Source organism: Gymnogyps californianus, chromosome 4 (genome assembly GCF_018139145.2).
Source record: "Gymnogyps californianus isolate 813 chromosome 4, ASM1813914v2, whole genome shotgun sequence".
NCBI lineage: Eukaryota > Metazoa > Chordata > Aves > Accipitriformes > Cathartidae > Gymnogyps > Gymnogyps californianus.
The window spans coordinates 3,221,981-3,240,658 of record NC_059474.1 but is presented as its reverse complement, the minus strand read 5'-3'; the positions used below and the strand labels follow the sequence as shown (position 1 = coordinate 3,240,658).

The following is an 18,678-nucleotide window of genomic DNA, read 5'->3' as shown; positions in this document are numbered from 1 at the left end:
GAGACCGCACATGTTTTTCTTAAATTTCATTGGCACGTGACCGCTGAGCACTGAAGGACTCGTCTGAATTTTTCTAACTCCTTTTGAAAGGCAAGCTGTTCTTTCAGCCTCTTGCAGAATCTGTATGACAGGAGATGCTGTAATCAGGCTGCAGCGGTAATTGCATTTGTAATGTGAAAGACAGAACAGAGTCTAAAATTCTCATCCTTGCCTGGCTCTGTGGGGACTCAAGGTAGTTAAAAAAAAAAACAAAACCAACAAACCGAACCATTGCTTTTGACATTTGAAATTGGTCTGGGCAAAACATTAGGAAACAACATACTCTAGGGGACAAGATGATCTAATACATCTGACTTTTTAAAGAAACATGCTCCTGTGGAAACTTGTTTCTGTGCCTATTCCAAAGCCCTGGCTGCTGCCCCAATCTCCCCTGCCCCCCCCGTACCATCTCAGCGTAGTCAGCAAGTTCCAGTTAAACTTCTCTTCTGCCTTTTATTTTGTGCTCCATTCCTAGGTAACCAGTTCCTTGTCAGAAGAAAGGCTTCCAGGATGCTACTGGAAACTTGTTGTCTGTTTCTGGAGGAAAACTGCTTGCTTTTAAGTAGATTGCCCGAAATCGTGACTATTCGAGTACAGCCGAGGCTTCCTGTGTTGGTTGACCTTCTTAGGACGAAGTTCCAGCCACCCACGTGCACCGTCTGCGTTTAGCTTTAAGAGAGAAGTCTGGAGAACCGATCTGTGCCGTAGGATTTCGCCATCACCGCTTTGTTGTTCCTTTGACATTGCAGTTGCGATGTATGACGATCCTCGGTGTAGCAACCGTGATTTACAAACAGCAGCTCTCCGCTGTTCAATGCTGTTGAATTTTGAGGGGTGTGGAGACGGGAGCTGGGCTGGAGCGAAGCACAGTGGTTGGATGTCCCCAGTGCTGCGGGAGGTCACGGCTGGAGCTCAGTGGCTTGGGCTAGGGATGCTTCTGCCATGGCAGATCCTCCCCAGTCCTTCCTCTAGCCAGCCCCGGCTGCAGATCAGACCTTTATGAAAATAGCTCTTTAGTACGAAGACAGTGAAAGGGGCTTGGCATCCCAGGTGGATATGAGCTTGTTTGCATCCGAGTTACTCAAGGTTTTCCTTTAATAAAGGTTTGGCATTCCCTGTTTGGCTGGCTTGAACGCGAGGCTGATTTCTTCCTTGTATGTAATCGTAGGTGTGGCGTGGACTTTCCCAATAGGACGTTGCTTATTCAGTCCCATTCCTCTTCCCTTGAGCTGCATGAAGAATATAATAGACTGTCTTTTCAGGGTCTGATTCCTGCTGGTTTGTGCAGGAGCAGGAGCCAACAGCCACTCTGGGCATGCATGAAGTGATACAAGAGAAGCTTGCCTGGAATTGACTGTAGCCCCCTCTCTGCCTCTGAAGGATTTAACCTCCTTGAAAGGTTTCCATTTTCATGAAATCCACCTGTAGCAATGAAACCTGAAAAAAAAAAAAAAAATGAACTACCAGCTCCAGCAGACTGACTCGTGTTGGTGTTTGGGTTTTTAACTGGGGTGAATGAGTCAGCCTGCGCTCAATTGAGCGTTAGTGCAGTGAAAGCACCAGGACTATCGGCACCGCTTGACCACCGGTTTCCTGTTGTTCTGGAGGCCTGTGCGTGGCTGTAGGAACAGCTCTTGCCTCCGTCCCGCTGCCTGTTACGAAGCGGGTATTTCCAGTGTGCTAAACTACGGAGAAAGAGGAAAAAGCGCTCTGCGAGGTTGCCTCGGTTTGAAAGGGGCAAGTTTTCTGCTCCTTATGCTCTCTGCTGGCTGTCCCCGGCTGCTAAGTCTCAAAAATCCTCACAGATTTAATACCTTAGGAGAAATCCTCTTAAAAACTAGAAATGGGATACAACCATCTTCCCCCTCCTCCTCTTTCCCTGGGGGAGCAGGAATGGTACTTTATGTAAAGACCTGCCGCTTTCTGAACTCATGTGCGTTTTTCATGGCACGCTGGCTGAAATCCCTGCGTTATGCTGGCTGCACCTCCTACTGACCTCTTCTCCGTTTCATTTTAAGTCACAGAGGTTGCTTTGTCGAGGTGCCACAGGCACTTGATATGCTTCCCCATCTCCCACGTCCTGTCCTTGGCTCTGCCGCTGACCTCCTGCGGAGCGATGGAGATGCTCCCTTTGCTTTTGTTACTCCCTTTTTCCTTTTGTTGAAGCTTTTAGGGCTAGGGTGCATGTTTGCAAGAGTGTCTGGATGTTTCCTGTTGTTGGGACTCTACGGTATGTGTCTTCTCTGCTTATTGTTTCCAAAAGGAGGACCAGAAACATGCAGAGAATCCAGACCTTGTCTGAACCTGAACTTCTAGTATCATAACTCTAACTGATGACCTTCGGGAGCTATACCTAGTCCCTCCACAAATAAATCTTTATAAATCAGCATTTACACTATAGAACTTCACACAAGTCGATTGCAAAGTCACTTAAAGTGCAACAGAATAAAAAACGTTAGCTGTTATGAGGTTAAGGCTTTAAAGGTAGATAAGTACCTATCTAGAGGCCATGGAGGACCGGTGACTACGAAGTTAAGGCAAACTCATACCAAACTCTTGTGTTTAGTCCTTGGGGTACGGCCTTGGTGTCTCAGGACCACCCTTTGCATACTAGGCACTCATATTTTTCGTTGTTCGTCCCTTCTTCCTAAGAGAAGAACGCAAGGACGTGCGATAGAGCTGTAGAAGAGCATATGTGCCGGGGTGCTGAAGGCACATCTTCGGCTTGTCAGCACGCGGGAATATCTGTATGGAGACTGGCGCTTGTGGAGATGGGAACCATCCCGACTGAAGTCAAAGCAGATGGGACACGCAGACTGAACCAGCCTGTCTAGTTTATGCTTTATTAATTAGACATGTTATCGGAGTCATCTGTATTTTCTTTCCTTTTCTCTTTCCAAACCAGTTCTTCTGCTTCTGTGCCCGCAGAGGTACTAATGAGGAGCGCAGTTTGAATCTTTAAGACTGGCATGGCAATGCTTGTTTGTTGTGGTCTATATTAACGCTGTAAAAACTTTGGGGTGAGAACTCAGTGGAGCTTTGTGAGCTGTGGGTATCATAATTTTTGGAGTTGGTGGTACTCTTCTGGTAGCATTGTAATTTTTGGAGTTGATGGTACTCTCCTGGTAGCACGTCCTCCTTCTGCATGCTGTAGGTGTTTGTAAACACTTCCACCCCATGTGTTAAGCTATGCTGCTACTTGCCTTAGGATGCTTAAAAACTTACATGGATCAAAAAGGTGACTGGATAAACTCATGGAAGGAAAGTGCAAAGATCCCTGGGCAGAACCAGTCCGTGCTGGAGACTGGGAAGTGTTCTGGGGAGAAAACGGTACGTGTTGGTGCAGGTCTGACCTTGCTTCCTAGACCTGCTGCTGGTTGCTGTTGGAGGCATTGAATTAAATGGCTCTTAGATGTGGTCTGTCGTGCTCATTCGGACAGTCTCAGGCTGTAACTACGCACACTAATTTTTAAGATTTTACTGAAGGAGGGAAAAACCTTTTGGAGGTTAAAGCGCTCAGGTGGGAGCCGGGAGAAGAGGTTTCCCCGGATTTCCCTTTGGACCTCTATCCCCCAGCGGGTTAATATCTGCATCCTCAATGGCAGTGCCCTTATCTGTATGTGAGGGTGAAGTGGATTGTAAAACCCTTCGAGTGCGGTGTGCCCACGTCTGATGTGGGCGGCGGCGAAACCCCGTAAAGCCGACCTGTGCCTGAGTATCCGCCTTTCAGACACGTGGGTCTGTTTTACAGCTGCCGTTTGGCGAGGTAAGGGAGAGCTCTATGGATTTGCTTTATGTCTAACGCTCTTCCCGGGAAAATACTCATTCACTGAATGAGCCGCGGGATCGGCCCTACACAAATGGGGGGGAAATGGCTGATAACGATCGGTTCGTCGGCTGACTTGGATATTGCACAGATCCCTTCCCTTACAGCAGGACAAGACGATGACCGTGTCCAGGCTCTTCCTTTGCACATACACGCAGCATATATTTTCTCCTTGAAGTCCTTTTCCCAGGCGTGGCATGCCTTTGTGCATGCACAGCGTCTACCGTGTTAATAGGATGCTGGTGTCTTATATCAGCAAGTTAATTGGGTCCCTCGGTGCAGGGATATTTCCTGCTGCTGCATCCTCTTTCTCGAGCTCTGCGTCTACCTCGGGTACTTCACTGCTGATGAAGATATGTGGTGCTGAGCTATCTGCCGTGCCTGAAGCCAGCAGAGGTTAAATCGCAGGAATTGCTTTGGAATTGCTTTCAGGCTCGGGAGGATGCACATGCTGAGAGGGCTACTGGAGTCATTTTAATTGCAGCGTGTTTATCGTGCTTACTGTAAACACAGCAGGAGATTGCTGCTGCTCCCGAGTCTGAAAGCCCTGCGTCACCCTGCAATGGTGTATCGATCCTAGAGAGCTATGGGGCACAGGTATGCGCTGGTACCGATCGCAGCCGGTTTGTTTCCAGCTGAGGATTAAATTTCTCTGGTCCTGCGTTTCCTCCTCAACTTGTGTCAAACTTTAACGATTTTGTAACACAATTTTGTAGGCGGATTCCTCCTCCTGAAAGCAAGCAGCCCTGTTGCTAGGGGAAGGGGGAGAAAACCTCAGGAATACTAATCTTCAGCGGTCCAACACTGTAGATAACATTGAGTCACTGCTGAAAGCCTCAAAGCAAAACAGATGTTCAGTTTCTAGTGACTAAGTATTAAAGGTACCAGATGAGCAAAGTTTTAACTGAAGTATTTAATTTGTGGTTGGCAACAGAGACAAAGCATGAGCAAACAAGGTGCAATGCAAAAATGGGCCTCTTTTCTGTCTTAGAATCGCTTGCATGTTTTCATTAAAACTTTTTTCCATTTTTTTCCCTTTTTTTAAATAGGTCTTTCCGGCTTGGCTCATTCTCACTGTAATTGTAACCTTTAGTTCTGGGTGGGAAGGCAATTATTTTGCAAGGCATGAGACCAGTGGTAGAGTGAGTGGGCTTTTGTTGCTACCTCTGTCATCTCACCGTTTGACAAGTCACTTCTCTAGGAGTGTCTTGTGTCTGTGAAGTTGGGGATGATGATACTTGTTCTCAGAAATAAGGAAACTGGACTTGATGGTGCATCTGCTTAGCCTTACTTTTGAATTCATGAATGAGTATAAAACTTTGAATCTGAATGTGACTGTCATACAGCTGTTAGCCTTTGAGTAAGAGACAATTTTTGAAGACTTATGTTCTTTAAAAAAAAAAAAAAAAGATCAGAACTGTGATCCTAGGAACCTGGGCTTTTTGGGCAGCCAACACTGGAAGCTCCTTGAGACGCTTCTGGTCTAGGTGTTAGGTTCCCATTCCTTTGATCGTTGGCGAGAAACCTACAGCACTGTCTAGCTGTTTGAAGCACAAGTGCTGCGTCCCTACTTGCCGCTCAAACCTGAGCACCCGTGCAGAGGAGCACATGATTTTTTGGTGGAACATAAAAGGGAAGGAATTGTGTCCTGGTCCCTCTTCTCAGCAGCGCAGGCAGTGTGAGTGCTTGTGGGTTTCTCAAGTCCAATGAATATCTAACGTAAAACACATAAAAAGTTCTGAGAAAGAGGACCGTGGGCAGAACTTCCCTCCTAGGTAAGTCCATTAATCACTACGCTATGTACTTTCTGGTGTAGTGACTTGCATATTTGGCTGCTTCGCATCGTAGCATCATCAGGGAAGGACAGAAAAGACCATGAGCTGACTAGGCTGCTCTCCCTGGTATGTGGGACGTGGATTTGAACTGCTGAGCCCAAGTGGGAGCTGAAGCCAGGGCTCCATCTCGCTGGTCTTGCAGGATTTAGCTTTTCTTATTGGCAAGTTCTAGATGGTTTCTATTAAGAAAAAGGCTTTTTGGATCTCTTCTGAGGGTGCCTCCCTTTGTAGGCTTTCTCAGGAGCCTGTATGCTGAGCACTTAGTCTTCCATCCCACTTCAGGAAGAGGGGCAGACACCAAACCTTGTTGGCGCCTTACTTCACTTAATTCTTGCATTTAATTGTTCTTGATTGGGCTTTTAAGAGAGTCTCTGCCAAAATCAAGAAGCTAAAAATTAAAATAATAATTGTGGTGATGGAAGCAACCAAAGAGGCCATCGGGTTCCCGGTCTGTGTGCAGTGGAGGAAAAGAGCAGGCTGGGTTTGATCTGATCTCCTGGGACATGCTGGGCTCCAAGAGTTAATTTTGCCACTGGCTTCTCTGTCCCTGAGTAATCCATTTGTGCTGGAAGTAAATGGCAATTTCTTGCAGTGAGGACAGGCTTCACTACTGGAGAAAATGATGTATATTTATCATCCATATAGCTGATGGTCTCTGTGCCTTTTTCACTTGTTGTTGTTCATCTAAACTAAACTCTTTGGTGATGAGCTTGCCTGTATGATACCAGATTTCGTAGTGACCTACAAGTATTTTTCTTTCTTGCATGTGCTGTTTCCCTGCAATTTCTATCACTGCAATAATCAAGCAGTATCCCTCAAGAAGACTGAGTAGATAAATGCAAGATTCTCCAGCTTTTTTGAGCCAAAACTGTAAGTACAGGTAGGAGACTGAGCACCTTATCCGGGAAACCATTTCCAGGCACTTGATGGATGAGAAAATCATCAGGAGCGCTCAGCATGTGTTCACCAAGGGGAAGTCCTGCTTGACCAACTTGAGAAACTTCTACGATGAAATGACTGGCCTGGTAGATGAGGGGAGAGCAGTGGATATTGTCTACCTGGACTTCAGTAAGGCCTTAGACCCTGTCTCGCATAAGATCCTCGTAGAGAAGCTGTTGATGTATGGACTGGGTGAGCAGACAGTGAGGTGGGTTGAAAACTGGCTGAATGATGGGGCGCACAGGGTAGTGACCAGTGGCATGAAGTCTACTGGGAGGCCAGTAACTAGCGGTGTACCCCAGGGGTCAATACTGGGTCCAGTCCTGTTTAACATCTTCATTAAAGATCTGGATGATGGGGCAGAGTGCACCCTCAGCAAGTTTGCTGATGACACCAAACTGGTGTCCGACTGAGAAGAGTGGCTGGTACTCCAGAGGGTCGTGCTGCCATCCAGAGGGACCTCACCAGGCTGGAGAAATGGGTCGACATGAGCCTCATGAAGTTCAACAAGGAGAAGTGCAAAGTCCTGCCCCTGGGGAGGAACAGCCCCAGGCACCAGTATGTGCTGGGGGCCACCCAGCTGGAAAGCAGCTTGGCAGGAAAGGACCTGGGGGTCCTGGTGGACACCGGGTTGACCGTGAGCCAGCAACGTGCCTTTGCGGCAAAGGCGGCCAGCGGTGTCCTGGGCTGTGTTAGACAAAGCATTGCCAGCAGGTCGAGGGAGGTGATCCTTCTGCTCTACGCAGCGCTGGTGAGGCCACACTTCCACACTTGGAGCCAGGCTCTTTCCAGTGGTGCCCAGTGACAGGACAAGGGGCAATGGGCACAAACTGAAACACAGGAGGTTCCCTCTGAACATGAGGAAACACTTTTTGACTGTGAGGGTGACCGAGCACTGGCACAGGTTGCCCAGGGAGGCTGTGGAGTCTCCCTCCTTGGAGATCTTCAAAATCTGTGTGGACATGGTGGTGGGCAACTGGCTCTGTGTGGCCCTGCCTGAGCAGGGGGTTGGACCAGTTGACCTCCAGAGGTCCCTGCCAACCTCAAGAACTCTGTGATTCTGAGACAGGGAGGTTGAGGTCCTCAGGAGATACAGGGATGGGCTGAGCCCTCTGGAGGGGTGTGACTGTGTATATAAATGCAGCTAGATTTTGACTTGTATAGCACTATATGATCACATCTTGTTTGTTGTATGCAGTGCTGTATAAATGTAAAATGGCTTAATAATTCTTCTCTTGCTGTTTTTGATTAATTTGTATCTTTATGCTGTGTGTTTTCTTTCGCTTGCTTCCTCCTTTCACCTTCCCAGATGTCTCCTCGGAGCAAACTTCTGTGACTCTTATTGTTCTGCTTGTTTTCATTCTCCTTCTTGGGTAAATGTATTATTTTTTTCTAAGGGTGGTTTGCTAGAGCTCTGTGAAATGCTCTTTGCCTGATGTGTTTTGAAGTATTAGTTGCAAAAGAAAGGGAAGGGAGTCTTAATTCAGGTGCATTTCTTCCTTTATCCATTTTTCTTTTTAAAAGTGACTAAAGCCACAAATAAATATGCTAATTTTTGCTACCATCTGTGAATGCAGGACCAAGCTGTTTCAGAGTGGCATTTTTAGTGCTTTCTTTATCTGTTAAGGGGAAAGAAAAAAAGCTCTTTGCATTAGCAGCAATAACCTATCTCCCACAAATTGTAGTCTGTTCTTCCATCTACCACTAAAACCCAAAGCAAACAAAGATTCGTGCAAAGACAGGAAGCGTTTTGGGTGTAATTGCCGGTGGATCTTTGCTGTCACGATTTTTGGTTTCACCCAAAAAGGCAGCCGAGCAGTGCTGCGGTTCACTTGGGTGGATTTATTATGAGCTCTCGCTGTGCTCTAATTTGACGTTTTTGGCAGCTCTGCAAGTTTTAAAACATCCTCTGCAAGAGTCTCCTGGCCACGCTAAATAAAAACATCCCATGGAGGGGAGGGAAGGGGCCGGTGCACGGCAGCACGGGTGAGCTACGCCCTGACGACAGCCCTGCCTCCAGGCTCCTTTATTTTGGCCTGGAGCCTCCATTTTCATAATCCTGCCCTGATCCCTCGCCTTCTGCATGGATCGGAGTTGGAGGACCCTCCAGTTTGACCAGATCGAACAGGGAAGCAGGTCTTTCCCATCATCTGAGCCAAGAGGTGGTGGTGTTGCTGGAGACAGTTGGCCTTGGCTATATCAGAAGACCTCACCGGTACCAGGACCTGATTTTGGGGCTACCTTGGAGGCTGAAAAAAAAAAAATCAAACCTTGAATATGGTCCAGAAAACTATGGAACAGGTCTGGCTCCTGGAGCCCGTGTGTTGAATAGCTGGATGGTGCCACAGTGCAACCCCACGTCAGGGGTGAGGTCTCACCTCTGAAGTCCTCGTGGCTTTTCCCGGTGTGTTTATCTTGTTCGTGTGAGTTTACCAAACCATAATTGGACTGTGAGTTAGCATCACGTCTTTAGGGAAGCTTGTCACGGCGATGTGTAATAGCATAATAAAAACATAACTGCTTAGCTTTAATGTGTCAAAATGATTCATTTAAAATATCGTATTGGAGACGTCAGGGTCTAGAAGATAAGTAAGGCTTTCGTGGGGAGGGAATATTGAGTAATGGACCCACAGCTATAACTGGGGGGGAAAATGTATCTTCCGTTTCAGCTCTGAGGAAGTGGTTTATCTGCCTGAAAAACTGTTTTTCTCCCCCATGCGCTGAATCGGCTGGTCTGGCAGAAGTCAGCACTTGCCCGGGTAGATGCATGTGAAGAATTCAGCTGCTTGGCAATCCTGTGCATTGTGCAAGTTGTGCGATATACAAACTGCTTAAGTATTGATCCTGTTTCCATTATTTTTTGAAATAAAGCTTCTTTCTAAAAAGCTTCAGCATTTCTGGTCTTAGGGTCTCCTACTGCACTTCATGAAGCGTGCAGGTATTTTTCCCCTGTACCCCAGTCTGTAAGTAAATGATACTTCTCTCAACTTCCTCCACATATTCTCTGCTTCCTATGTGTGATATTCCTGTTATAAGTAACTGCTTTATTGAATCCTAGAGGCAGATGCCACCTGCATTTCTATATTATATGGAAGTTGAGGTCCGACAGGTTGGTGCATAGTCCTGCCCTTCTGGGAGCAAGAAATTGATATGGAAGCAGGGAAAACATCCGTGTCCCTATAGCTAACTCCCCTTTCCCTATAGCTAACCCCGCTTTGCCTATAGCTAACCCCCCTTTCTTGTCTGAATATAGAGCAGCCGTGTGCATCTCCTCCCATCCCGCAGGAGGCCAGGGAAGTGGCAGACAGACATGGAAAGGATTATTATATTTGATCAGGCTTTGAAATGGGCTGTAGATAAAGCCCTTGGTGTTTACTGGGCCATTAAACATTTATTAGCCTCTGTCCCAGTGCATTACTAGCACTGTAAATAACAGCTGGGATTAAAATGGAGAGTGGGGTCAGCAGTTGCCTTTTGCACTGATGTTTGTAAATGAAGAAGCAGGTCGTGTAATTTTAAGAGCCTGGTTGGGGGAAGCATCTGCCCACATGCCTTGGAGAGAAGGGGCAGATGAGCTGGCAGACTGGAGCACCTCTTTATCACGAGGAAATGCTGAAATCTTAGGAAGTGGGAGAATTTAGACAACAATGACAAAAGATTAGGGCCCGAGTTAGGAGTTAATTTATCCCTTCCCTTTCCTAACAAAAATGCTTAATGCCATCGGATCAGAATGGCTTTTGGATCTTGATTTAATCAGGTTGAAGGAGGGTTCATGCCTCCCTCCCCACACTGCCCCAAATAACCCCCGGCTGCCCCAGTGCTCAGCCACGTGCGCTGGGCTCACCAAGGCCGTGGTTTTTGCTTGTCGGCATTTCCATCATCAGACTTTTATTTCCCTTTCACCCCCTCCCCAAGCTTTAATAGGGAGAGGAGAAGCATCGCCGCAGGGCTGAGACTTGGCTCGTGGGGTCTTAGCTGCAGCACCTGGTCAGATGATAGGGTTTTTGAAAGGAGGAATATGAAGGGATTACTCTGTATTGCTGAGAGGCCACAGCCTGGTGATTCATACCGGAGGCAATCCCTCTGAAGTCAATGAGATTGTAAAGCATGTAAATCAGTATGGAATTTGGCATTTTCCTAGAAAAGTGGGGGATATTTGTTTTACTTGCATATAAATTACTTCTAATAAGACTCTATAGACATGACTGATCCTTCTAATCACACCGTTGCTCCTTGCAGTCCCAAAGTTACTCTTGCTATCCTCTCATTTTAAATAATTTTTCAAAAAAATCACTTGCGTGGGAAATATCTGTGGTTGCTGCCGGGCTGCGAAGCGTTGCTGGGAATGACTCAGGCAGGAGCGTGTCCTCGTGTGCTTGGGACCTGCGGTGTGAATGGAGAAAGGAGACGGTCTTGTTTTCACACTCTCTCATTTTGAGTCTCTGACGTATTCCTGTTCCACCATTTAGATGTCGTCAGGCTGAGGGATAATTAGAGGGAGCCTGTTTTGCTACAAAGCCGGATCAGGAATCCACATTGCCGTGAGCAAGCCTGGGTTATTTGTTGGGGAATGCAAAGTGACAGAGTGGGCGTCCGGAGAGCATTGCTGCACCACGAGGGAGAAGATGCTCTGCTGCTTCTTCTTCCCTGTGTCTGCATAATATATCTCCTTTCTACAACAAATTTAAATAAATAAATTGATCGTCCCATTTATCAAATGCAAATGTAAAAGCTGTCATTGCAATACGTTGCGTTGGAGCGGGGATATTGGTTCTTTCAGCGGTGCTCTGCAGCCTGGCAGTCTCCGTCAGCTACACCAAGATGCTCAGGGGCAAACCTGGGAGCTGCTGTTGGAGCTCTCAGGCATCCATTCTGCTGCCGGCTTTGCTGCCTGGGTGCTGGTGGGTGGTTTGGGTGCGGTGCACAGCAGCTTACTCTCTATATGAGAGGGCTTTAATGCTCTAATAAAGCGTTATAACAGAGCATCAGCTTTTCACTTGCTACGGTTGAGGAGGACATTGAATTTTGCCAAGATGTTCTAACAGCATAGGTGGTTTTAGCTATTTGAGACTTGCCTTACCTTATAAAAATGCATCTTGCCTGTTTATGTGTTGTGCGGCATGTGGAAAGCGTGACGAGCTTTGGTTGAAAATTAAATCTAAAACTGGAAGGAGTGCTATAGAAAGTAACTGAGAAACTGAACACATATAACTGAATAATTGAGAAAATAACCAGGTCCCATTAAGCTGGTTGCCAAGGGAATAATTCACTTGTCTCTCCCCCAACTTGATGAAATAGTTATTGTTTTCCTCTCCTCCTTACTAACATACCCACAACTCCAGAAGAGCCACCTATCCGCTCCTGTAGATGGTCTAACTGATACATGCCTAATTCCAGCTCGGAGCCAGTTTCGTTAGCAGAGCATAGCTTTGAAGGCACCTTCCCCTGTGTCAGGCCTCCAGAAGGGTTTGTGCAGTTGAAAGGTTTGTCCCCTTTTTCCACTGATGCTGTCTGGCCTAACAAGTGCCCTGCTCCTGCACGCAAACCTTGCCTTCTCTAGAAAAGAGAAAATAAGGTTGTTTTTAAGGCAGCGGTCTAGATTTGGATGTAAAATCCGGCACAAATGGAGATCTTTCCAGCTTCAGGCCAAGTGGCGTATGTTCCTTGTTGTCCTCTCTGCAAAACAGAACAGTTTAAGACTAATTTTCTTCTGTTCATTAGGCTCCTGGTGTATTAGCAGACTGCGTAGCCTTGAGTTACTCCCTAAATGGCCTGAGCTATGGTCTTCAGTCTTCTTCTCGACTGTCTCCATGCCTTCTGCAGGCGGGTGTACCTCCAGCTGGGCTTGTAATACTTCGATAAACTTATTTTATGTGGAGACTATGTTAGTGGCTGGAACAACCTCAGTTATAGGGGACGGTCCCACTCATCCACAACAAAATTCAAGCAGCTGGGGCAGGAAAAAGGCAGTTTGCTTAAGATGGCTGATCTGTGTGAAACGACTCGCTCGTCTTGGCACAAGGCATTAACTGGGTGTTTCTGTCTTACAGGGCGCATCGAGAATAATCGTCAGCCTTAATAAGGATTGATTGTGTACTACCCATCGTCGTCCCGGTTTGATATTAATCGGAAAAAGCTTTGACCGTCACGTTGGGGAGGTGAAAAGTTGAATGAGCGTCCCTTTTAAGGTACAGTAGAAACATTAATGAGATGTTTGGGGTAAGAAGCTAGAACTGCTGTAGCCTGCGCAGGAGAACAGCAGCCTTCGGAGATGCTGAGTGTACAGCTTTCTCATGGATTTATATCTTTCAGTCTTACAACATCTACATGGTGAAACCTGCGCTCCATCGTTCCCCTGTTTCATCTTAATGAGCGTGGTCTTCTTAGACTAGGGGATTGCCTTTGTTTTGATGCAAACTTTCATGAATCCAGTATTTTCTCTTTATTTACTTGAAAGAATCTTTCATTTTTGAAACTTCTAGTTTGTGTTGCAAGGCATGAAGAGTTTGGGTATCAATATTTGCACTACTTTGAGGAGGGCTTTTCTTAAGGCTTGTCTTTTCTTGGTTATACAAACCAGTATTAGGTGGAAGTACACTGACCTCTGCTATTACCTTGGCACAGATGAGCGCATAATTCTGGCATGAGTGATTTATTAAGGAGGGGGAAAGAAAAAACCCAGAGTCTTTTTGAGGAAAGGAAGGTCACAGAGTAAGAAAGAAGGTTATGGAGTAAGAAGGAACATTACTCAGGGTGTTAGTGAATTGAAAAACAACATCCAGCAGGGAGTTTGTGGGCAGTTGTTCTGGTCAAAGTGCTTCCCATGGTCTGCCTTCAGGAAAAGTTTGAGGAATGCTGTTAAAAAAAATAAAAATCTTACTGTAAGATTTCTTGTTCGGTATTTCAGAGGACTCATTCCAACCATAATGGATTTGATGCTAGGATGGTATTGCTAGAGTAGCAAATTGAGATGTGCATGTGCAACCGGGTGATTTTTATAAACAAGGTCTTTTTTTAAAGCATTTCTTGTTGCTGTGACTTTCACAGATTCACCCTGTCTGGAGATGAAATTTGTATATGTGGTTTGATATTTCCTTAAAGCTTGCACATAGGGCCCTGCTGACACTGCGTGCTTCACAAACTTGACTAATTTATGGTTTCATATAAAAATTCTTTGAACTTTTTGCAAACCTGGTGTGATACCTCTGTGCCAAACTGAAGTCAATCATAACTTTGATGGATGACTAAATGCTTCCCTTTGAATTTGTGTGATACTTAGCAATGCGTTTCAGATCTCTTTGTGTGTGTGTGTGTATGTACTTAACTGAATTTCATGTTGTGTTTTGCTACGTGTATTTTTTACTCTGCTTGGCTCACTCTTTGATTTGGGGAAGACTCCTACTGAGGTCAACAGCTGAATGAATCCCACTAATTTACTGAGAAGTGGCCAGCTGTCCTAGAAGAAGGGCTTTGTCTTTGGTGCATGCCTTCTCCATAGCTGATCCCAGAAAAGGGTTAAGTTCAATGAGACTAAAGTCAGAGATACGGAAGAAATTTGCCTATGGTGCATACCATAAACGTTAATAGCCTAAACTCCGTTTATTATTCGGTTTTTGCTTGTGTAAGAAAAGCCTTTTTAGAGAAGCAAGAGACTGATGAAGATGTTCAAATATCTGCCAAAATAACACAGGTCCTATCCAGTGAATATGTAGGACAAAGATGCTACCTGCACTCAGGCAGTAGCTTTCTCAAAAAAGCCTGTGCTCTGGATGTGCCTGTCAAGGCTTCTTAGCTGTTTGGGCTTGGAAGCCGGCAATTCAGTGGCCAGCTGGAATCCTAAAGCTGCTCGGATCGGCAGCATGCACCTGAACTCACATGAAGAGGAGCGGCCGTGGGCTGATGCTTTGCTGTGGCCAGTGCTGTCCGGTTTCACTGGCCAGCGTAAACGGTCTCAACAGAATTGCTTGTGTGAGAGTGGTTTGTCTTGCATGATGAAGCCAGATGTGGATGTGACTCTGTCGGCTGGAGTGAAATAGTCCAACAGCACTTTCTTGACGCAGCAAAATCCTTTTGGAATACGGCAACAAGGTCCACAGCTAAGGTCATGGGACTTGTTCTGCTATTTCAGGTAGTGTGGGCTGCTAGGCAAGATGCAGAGCTGGACGCTGGGGTGCCGGAGGTGTCTGTCATACTGTGAGCCTCTTGATTCTTGTGGGCTACTGGAAAGGCGTTTTGGACTAGGTGGTTTTTCTTTCTAAAACTGGGGTTATGAAATAGCCGATGTCAGCTGGAAGGGCCTGAGCACCCTTTTATGCTTTTATGGGTTGCTTTTTAAAGTGTTTCATTATACATCACTTATTGATTCATGTCACAGGTCCAAAGCATTCAGATTTGGATTATGTGGGAGAAAACTAATGCATGAAGTCTATACAAAGCCGTCCACTCAGATGTATCGCTAGATTTCTGGGCTTTCACGTTTCTGTGACCGGCGTTTTCACTGGTCACATTCATTTGTCACAAGTTCCTGTCCTCTTTTTGTCAGTCATTTCAGCAATGTCACACATTTATTCTAGCTCAGACTTAGCACGGGGTATAATGCTGGCAGACCAGGGAGCTTGCATTTGCAGAGCACAGGTAAGACGACTTCAAAGTTTAGATCTGAAACCTCGATTACATCCTAAAAGGTTCTGCATGTGTAATTGGAAACCTTGGGATCCCAGACACCCTAGTGCTCCCAGGTCTGGTGGCACTTCTGAGTAGAGGTCGTGGTAGTCTCAAATCAAAACTGGCTGAACTGAAAACACTATGTTACTGGAGGAGGGGAAGGAGAGTGGGAGGTAGAAACAGGCCCACGAGCAAACACGTGCCACCTCTCCCAAAGAGGACAAGTGGGAATCATAGAATCATAGACTGGTTTGGGTTGGAAGGGACCTTTAAAGGTCATCTAGTCCAACCCCCCTGCAATGAGCAGGGACATCTTCCACTAGATCAGGTTGCTCAGAGCCCCGTCCAGCCTGACCTTGAATCCTGCCTTTCCTAGCCAGGGATGATCGCACTGGCTCGTGACTACCTGATCTTCCAGGGCTTCGGTGTCCGTCCCAGCTTACCCTACTGGATAGGACAGTTTCACCGAGCCGTGGTTGGGTTAGCCCAGGTTTTTCCACCATAATTATTTTCATGATCCCAACAGGTTTACAGGAAGGGTAGGGGGGAAGTGTCCGTGATGACGTGCAAAACTTGCAATGAGAACAAGGGCGGGCTCATCTTCTCCCCGAGCCTTAGGCCACCAGGCTTGCCTTAGGCAAGCCTTAGGCTTGCGTAAACAGTTGTGTTTAGAGAAATCGAGGGCATTGTTCGAAAACGCTGTGCTGTTTCAGTGCTATGCTAGCAGTAAAGGATGTGGCATGGGGGCAGCTTCGTAGGAAATTCAGCTTTCAAAGCCTGCAGAGAAGCTGCTGCCACGTGCAGCAGCTCCGCTCCCAGCAGCGGGTCGGAAGCTGCGTTTTTGGGATTACTGCCAAGAGACGTTTCTTGGAAACTCTTCCGCATGCAGTGCGAACAGCAGGACGGGAGGTCTTGATTTGAACTCTAGATGATAAAACCACTGAGGTTTTGGCAGGGCTGCGTGTTTGGATGCCTTGTTCTTGCCCTTTCTCGTTTGGGTGTATAGGTGAACCCCTGCCTCGCCTGGCTCAGAAACTTCCATCTGACTTTGTAGCAAGCTGAATTTTCCACTGAATAGGAAAGTTTTTTGGGAGTGAAACAACTCTCTATTTTTTTGAATGGAATTCTCCAACCCATTGGCTACACCCAGTCTATTTTTCTGAATCAAACTAGTGCTGAACCTACCCTGCAGGATCATTCATTTTTCTTAAAGCTGACGTTCCTCTTCCATGTTTGCCCTCCCTGATGTGTAGTCTTGCTGCTCGCATTGCCTCATGGGCCGTAAGAGAGAATGGTAGTGTAGGTCACCTGCCTGCCTGTGACTCACCGAGACCCTCAATTGACTAGAAACTATTTTTTTCTGGTAAATCTCATTTTGGGCAGAAAGGGAGAGGAGGGAATAAATAAGTAATCTCTGACTAGATCCAGCATTGATTTCTTCAGTAGGAATCCATAAGCGCTGCTGCAGTGGAAGTAACACTGATCATTATTATTTGCCTTTAAATTCCCCCAAAATATTCTCAGTTCCCCATCACGTGGAGATTTAGAGGCTCACAACGTATGGCAAGACACAGAGGGAGGAGGGGGAACTCGCTTGCTGCAGTTCCTGGAAGGCGAGTTACGTGCTCACGTATGCAGACAGCAGTAATATTTGGAGATTTGGTTTCTGCTGCCCCAACTGCTGCCGGGGAACTTCAGAAGAATAAATGGAAAACGGACAGAGCTGTGGATGTAGCCTGGAGTGTCAGTTAGTCTTTAGCCTGGGTCAGACTTTCCTCCGTCTTTTTCCTGTATACGTTCTCCATCGCTTTCTCCGAATCCTGTCCTTCTGTTTTTCAGGAAACTTTAAAATTTCTGTGGAGAAGGGAAGAAAATCTCTTCCTTACTGCAAGGGCCAGGTCAGCATCTTTTTTTGAAATCCCTGTGAGAGCAATTTGTCAGAAATCATTGGGGGAAGTGGAGAGCTGAGACTAGCAGAGCCAAGCTGAGCATGAATGCTCCCTTGGTTTGAGCTCATCCATATCAGCAAGGTGCAGTGGGAGCAGAAATCTTTTTATCGGTGACTGTACGGGATAAGAAGGAGAACTTCCCAAAGGTTAGACTTCATCCCTAAGTTTTCTTCTCCAAGGAGGCCCTAAGAAAAGCAGATAGACGGGGAAGTTGGTAACTCCAGACAAGTAGGTACAAGCACCGGTGTGCCTACCCACATGTATGTACACGGAGTGCTTTCCCAAATAGCCCAGAACCTGAGAAAATGGAGATAAAATCAAAAGACAATTGAAGTTAATTACGCTTTCAAGGCAACTGGAGATTGGTTGAAATCTTGTGGGATTTCTGAGGCCTCCCAGTGCAATTTGAGACTGAGTGTGGGGAGGAAGGTTTGGTTGCTGTGGTCTTTAGTGTCTCGGTTGTGACTGTCACTTGTTGCTGGTGTCGGACGATGACGACTTTTGGGTTATGGATGACACAGATGTCACCACCAAAACACCGTTATCTTCTCTTTGCAAATTATTCTTTCTGTCACTTGGCTGCGTGCTCTGTGTGCCCTTTCGTGGTGAAGGAAGCCTACCCTTGCTCTTTAAACCGCACAGCACAAATTTGGATTCAATGTAAGTTTTGGTTTTAGATTAAAAAACAATTAAAAAAGCATTTTGACAAGTGACCGAACTTCGTTGCTCTTCTTCCACCCACGTACTTTCCCCTTTCTTTTCATCCTCACCAAAATCTGGCGTGCATTTTGTGTTTTGGGCAATAGTGAGGGTGCTAGCCTGACTTTGAACTTAATGAACTTTTCCAAAGAGCCTTCAGAAAAAGCCACATTCCAAAAAGTCTTGGATATCTCTTTGGTTTACAGAGGAATTGGGATGTGACTGAATTCTTACAAATGCCAGGTGTTGGACACTGAGGGGTTTACAGGTGAGCTGGTGTGGAGTAACAGAATTAGAAATCCATCATGATGGTTAAATGTCTTGCTTCCTATGATGTGAGCTTGAGAAACAAAAAAAAGAGCCTTGCTTTAACTCTAGAAGAACCAAAGTCTTTAGGGATGTAGCAATGGGAGATCACAAAATACACAGAACTGTATGGGACAGTATTTCTTGCTGTGTCCTTCTGCGCCTGTGTGAATTTAGGCCAAGAAGTGCCCCACTAACTTCAGAATTTTGCCTGACCTAACCTTTGGGTCTACAAACATGTTATAACAAAGTACCATCAAACGCGTTATTACGTGAAATTGCGCTGCGCGTTTTTTGGTATGTTCATGTGAGTATTTGTTCAGAATTGTACTTCACCAGTAGAATCACGTGATATTATTAAAGAGATAACGCACACTTGTTTTTATTCCCTTGACATGGAAGATCTTTCTTCAAAGAATCA

At 46.1% G+C, this 18,678-nt stretch overlaps 1 protein-coding gene across 2 annotated transcripts in view; it reads left to right on the top strand.

Moving 5' to 3' along the window:
• PTPRA (protein tyrosine phosphatase receptor type A) overlaps positions 1 to 18,678 on the top strand; it is a 131,114-nt gene that overhangs the window by 15,363 nt on the left and 97,073 nt on the right. For both annotated transcript variants that reach the window (XM_050895857.1, XM_050895858.1), the window contains exon 2: positions 12,690 to 12,827. In XM_050895857.1, coding sequence (XP_050751814.1) covers positions 12,810 to 12,827 — 18 coding nt within the window. In that variant the 5' untranslated portion in view covers positions 12,690 to 12,809. The remainder of the gene's footprint in view (positions 1 to 12,689; positions 12,828 to 18,678) is intronic.